Genomic DNA, 6,000 nt, shown 5'->3' on the forward strand with positions numbered 1-6,000 from the left:
TGGCTCCTGGCAATATATTGAGGAATTATGAAGCAAAATGATCGGCTTGTGCAAGAAACTATTTACAACAATATAACCTGTAATCTAAAGTTTCCCAATAATGATGTGAAACATGGATGTCTTGCATGTCTAAAGCATATAAAGTGAATAAACTAGTCTTCATTAGCTTTAAACCACTCTTAAACTTCATTTAAGTCCTCGGTTCACATATCAGTGGCTCATTAGTCTTTGGTCTGAGTTGAACTGTTTCCTGAGTTCAGTGACCTTTTGGAGGAAGTTGAGCGCTCAATGAGGAATAGAAACGCTGCTATTGTGATTTATTTCTAGTCAGAGTGACTGTTGAACACATCTGAAAGTTTTGATCGAGTAACTTAGTACTTAGTAGATCTGTGCTGCTTGAGCCATAAACAGTTTCAGATGGGTCGGTCCGATTTGGTGAACTGGTTTAACTAGTTTATAAAAATGAACCGGTTCAAAGAAATGATTCGAACCTCACTCTGAACTATTCACCTGTGGCTCTGGATTACAGGTAATAATGTTGTAAATAATGTTGAGTTTCTTGCACAGACCAATCATTTTACTTCATAAGATATTGGTCAATAACCTCAATATATCAGTTTTACTCTTAAAGTGACAGTAGCCATGGACTTACATTTTATGAATCATCATACACTCTAAAAAAATGCTGGGGTTTTTTAATGTAAATGCTGGGTTCAGCTTGTTGGGTCATTTTATTGGGTTGTTTTTAATATTTTTAACTAGGTGCTGGATAATTTTCTGTAACTAAGCTGCTGGGTCATTGGTTATTAAATATCATGTTTTTTAGTTTTTGTTTTTTTTTGGTGGGTTGAGTCTGTTTACGATGAAACAACCCATTTATTTGTTATAATGTTGAATTTCAATTAATTTGATGTTAAAATATGTCCTCTAATTTTAGTACTGTTTGTTTATGGGCAGGTTATGGGCATCTTTCACATCACCAGCTTAGATTTCGCAGACACACCGGTGAAAAGTGATTACAGAGAACGTTGAATACACTTAAAAAAATGCTACTTTTAAATGTTCCATTTTTTATTTCTAAAATGCTTATTTCTAACATTTAAACAAGTTTAAATGTATGTTATTTGTCTGTGCATGCTTATTTACCCTATTATGCTTTTTCACTTTTTTAATTTTAATAATAATAATAATAATAATTCGTTACATTTATATAGCGCTTTTCTAGACACTCAAAGCGCTTTACAGTGTCAGGGGTATCTCCTCATCCACCACCAGTGTGCAGCATCCACCTGGATGATGCGACGGCAGCCATAGTGCGCCAGAACGCCCACCACACACCAGCTTACTGGCGGAGAGGAGACAGAGTGATGAAGCCAATCAGAATATGGGGATGATTCAATGGCCATGATTGGCAGAGGCCAAGGGGCAAATTTGGCCAGGATGCCGAGGTCACACCTCTACTCTTTTTCGAAAGACATCCTGGGATTTTTAATGACCACAGAGAGTCAGGACCTCGGTTTAACGTCTCATCCGAAGGACGGTGCTTTTTGGCAGTACAGTGTCCCCGTCACTATACTGGGGTGCTAGGACCCACACAGACCACAGGGTGAGCACCCCCTGCTGGCCTCACTAGCACCTCTTCCAGCAGCAACCTAGTTTTCCCAGGAGGTCTCCCATCCAGGTACTGACCAGGCTCAACCCTGCTTAACTTCAGTGGGTGACCAGTCTTGCGCTACAGGTTGATATGGCTGCCAAATTTACAGGTTGATATGGCTGCCAAATTTTAGCCAGTGTGTGGTGTGTATCTTTGGGCTTAAAAAAAAAAACATCTACAAAGTTACAAATCTCAAAGTCCACTCCAGACATGCAGACGTGTGTGGTGTGTGGTAAGAGATTTAGAGATACCTAGTCTCCTTTAGCCATCCGATGTGTTTCTGTAAGAAAAATATCCATATTTAGAGCGTAAACTTTAATCTAATTTGCGCAGTTGTACATGGAACTTGCTGCTTTAGGAAGCGGCGTGGCAGGACTGAAACGCCGTCTAAGCTGTTCGCCAATCGCAACGCAGTGGGACTGCTAACCAATCACAACACATTTGGTTTTTCGGAAGGCGGACCTTCATCAAACTAATTGAGCCATTTGTGCCAGCCTTTGGAGAAAACTATTGTAATAATGTAAATGATGTGAAAAAGAATGTATTTTTTGAACCACCAAGCATGAGAGCATGTTCTAGTGCACCCTCAAAACTAAAGTAAAGACTTTGTAAAAGAGCATAATAGGACCCCTTTAATTAGTTTTAGATTTTTGTCCATGGGTGTTCATGCTTGCATAATAAATGTTTATCTTTGATTATTGTTGTTGCCTCTATAAGTCTGTGTGTGATTTTAATTTCCAGCCCATTTTAAGCCAGCAATATGTGACCCTGGACCACAAAACCAGCCATAAGTGTAAATTTGTCGAAATTGAGATTCTTACGTCACCTGAAAGCTGAGTAAATAAGCTTTCCATTGATATATAGGACAATATTTGGCTGAGATACAACTATTTGAAAACCTGGAATCTGAGGGTGCAAAAAAATCTAAATATTGAGAAAATCGCCTTAAAAGTTGTCCAAATGAAGTTCTTAGCAATGCATATTACTAATCAAAAATCAAGTTTTTATATATTTATGGTAGAAAATTTACAAAATATCTCTGTGGAACATGATCTTTACTTAATATGCTAATGATTTTTTTCATAAAAGAAAAATCGGTAATTTTGACCCATACAATGTATTTTTGGCTATTGCTACAAATATACCCGTGCTACTTAAGACTGGTTTTGTGGTCCAGGGTCACATATAATAATTTTTAAACAATAGCTGACTTAAATGAAACAACCCAGCATGCTTGGTAAAAACATTTAACCCAGCCAGTGTTGTGTCCAATATTAACCCAGCCATTTTGGTTGCCAAATATCCCAAGTTGGGTTGTTTTTAACCCAGCATTTTTTAGAGTGTGGTTTCAGCTAAAAAAAAATCTCTTTAATATTCCACTAAAGGAAAAAAAATCACCTATACGTCTTGGATGGCATGAGGGTAAATTGACAGGAAATGTTCCTATCTGGGTGAATCGTCACTTTAATATGTCGATAATGTGATGTTTGTTCCTTTTGTTCCTCTTTTGTACTCCAAGTCACTTTGGATAAAAGCATCTGCAAAATGCATAAATGGTCATATGGAGAAGTTGGTTATAACCTAGTGTACTTTTAGAGCCAGACATTTTGGACATTTTAAAGAGCCATCTCTGTAAAGTACATCATGCTCTTTTGCTGCTTAGATATTTTACTAATAAAACAAGACAAAGTCCTTCTTATTTTTTGCACCTGATTTGTTAAGTTTCTTATGTTAATCAGGTGTTTGCAAATGAACAACCCAATCGCTGTTTCTTAGTGAATTTGCCCACAGAGTTGTGTCCCAAATATGTGTTCCTCCAGTCAGTATAAACTCTATCAAATGTCATGGATCATTGGCTGTAAAGCACAGGAGGCGTAAAACTGCACCGTATACTGAGATGGCACTTGTGTTTTCATGTCTCTCATGCGTCTCTTTGTGCGAAAGAGTCCGTTCAGAATGTTCCCCATGAAACGTCCTTTGTCATTCGGTCCTGGTTGTGTATCATTTGGCCCCGGGTTTCCTCAGGATTTCCTCAAGAGTCTGCAGCCCCCGGCTCTCTCTCGTCCTCATCTGGCTCCTGTTCGTCAGATGGGAGATGTACGCGCTGCTCGTCCATTCGTTTGGCCTGAACTCTCTGTATTAGGCTGAAGAAATCCTCGTCTGGGACGGTTGGGGCCCGCGGACCCCCTTCAGGAGGAGAGCAGCGCTGGTCATCTATCCTGGACGACTGAGCACATGCACAGAGAAAATTGATTGATTTGTTGTTTTAAGTTATTTAATATTTATATATTTATATTATTATTATTTATATAATATAATATTCTTTTATTTTCAGTTTTCATTTGAATTGAAATTTTAGTTTTTTGTCAGTTTTCATATCATTGTAGTAGTATTTATATACGATTACAATTTTAAAGTTATATTTTAAATGAGGTTTGATTTTTCTAATTTTCTAATTTTTAGTTTATATATTATATATATATATATATATACATACTTCTTTTATGGTCCGTGTACTTTTTCGTTCATTCATTATTCAATTTCGGAATGAAAGATGAAATTTAAAAAAGGGTGCAGCTTGGTTTTTTGTTTAAAAGAAAAAAAGCAGAAATAGCTGTATTTTGTTTTCCAAATGTATTGTTGTCATCAAATAATAGTAATAGAAAATTGGACGCATTTCCGATCATTTTTTAATTTGTAATATTTATTTGTACATTTATTGTATTTCATTTGACTGATCATATCTTTACCCGGAAGTAAATTACACCGTCGAGCGGGTATCAATTATTATTGTCTAGTATCACTAAAAATGCTACTAAGATCCATATTACTATCACACGAGCCAATGGCAATTAAATGCACGGATGCATAGTCAGATAATGAATGAAATACAACTGTTCACGAACAGAAGATTGTATTTGACTCATGCTGCATACGCAATGACAATTATGCCTACTGTAAATATAGATTTACAACTACGATTAGAGTTGTTTGCATAAAATGCACCGTGAACATTCACACGTTTGCCTAGATGTGATAGGCTACAATTTATCTCCATTAATACTATTTTCTCAATTCTGCTCATATATTTTCATTTACCTTACATCAATTGCTCGATCAATATTATCATCACATATTTTACATTTGTAACTGTAGGTACCACAAACAATTTAATATAGCTAAGTTTGTGTATTTTTACAGGTAGTAAAATGCTGTGTGTGCTGCTTATAAACACCAGAGAGATAATGATTCATGAAAAAGATGGTCTTTCTTTACTCATCTCACTTGCACAAAATAAATGCAGTAATAGAAAGTACAGAAACGCACAAAATACACTGAAATACACTGGGAATTATATGCATTTAAAATTTTTGTTGAAATCATCCCCCCGGATCTTCTGCATCCACTCAGCCTGTACGCATGCAGCGTCAACGGGGAATGCGACGAAACGGTACAAAAATGCACACAACGATGAAGTGCTGAGTCTCCTCTCTTGAATCCTAAAAACACTCAATGTGAAAAAATATCTCTGTGACGACAAAATCATGGATCCGATTCATTACATGTTGTTTAAAGGGCCAAAACGGGTCAGCCTCCGAGAAGAGGACCTCCATGAAACTGTTTTATTGACAAGTGGTTAGGTTTAGGGGCAGGGGTTGGGTTACGTGCTCGTAAATGTGTCTGTTGTGACTGTTTGCATTGAAAAATCACACCCCAATACATATGCAATAATGGCAATATTATTACCCAATAGATCATTTAATCATGACGATAAAATTCACAGTGCCTTTCGCGTCAGCTTATTGACGCCAAGGGTTTCTTATTTAAAGTAGTGAGGACCCTGCACGTCCAAAAATGACGCTGAAGGGGTCCCCTGTGCGTCAAAATGCGACGCCAAAGGGTCCTGGCCAAACGTCAATATGTGACGACTTGGGAGTGAGACTGTGTTGCGCGAGCGCACATTCAGCTCTGCAGGCCTGGTGCTATGCGTATTTAAATCTCCTCTGATGCGCATTTTCCTGCATTAGCCAAAATCATGACAGTCAACCACATCCAGTCATATGTGAATTAATGTAAATATTCGCTAAAAACACACAATAAAGACAGCAATGATGCAGTCAGGACTGTGGCACCGGCTTGCTTTGAAACGTATTTGGTTATTGCACCTGATGCGTGTGCGCCCGCTGCGTCTCCTGCACCGAAGTCATTTTAAAAAGTACATAATAACGAAAACAATACCTTACAAATAAAAAGGAGCCGATTTTTATGATCAGAACTTCCTTAAACCAGTGAACCTGTAAACCTTTCAGTCCAAGTAAACGAATGCGTTCAAATAGAATTTCATA

At 37.5% G+C, this 6,000-nt stretch overlaps 1 protein-coding gene across 1 annotated transcript in view; it reads right to left on the reverse strand.

The window, feature by feature from the left end:
* Positions 1 to 3,284: 3,284 nt before the first annotated feature.
* gpsm1b (G protein signaling modulator 1b) overlaps positions 3,285 to 6,000 on the reverse strand; it is a 40,443-nt gene continuing 37,727 nt past the window's right edge. The window contains exon 14 of the mRNA XM_073839900.1: positions 3,285 to 3,881. Within this exon, the coding sequence (XP_073696001.1) occupies positions 3,687 to 3,881 (195 nt within the window). The 3' untranslated portion in view covers positions 3,285 to 3,686. The remainder of the gene's footprint in view (positions 3,882 to 6,000) is intronic.

Source organism: Garra rufa, chromosome 5 (assembly GCF_049309525.1).
Source record: "Garra rufa chromosome 5, GarRuf1.0, whole genome shotgun sequence".
In the NCBI taxonomy this organism is placed as follows: Eukaryota; Metazoa; Chordata; class Actinopteri; order Cypriniformes; family Cyprinidae; genus Garra; species Garra rufa.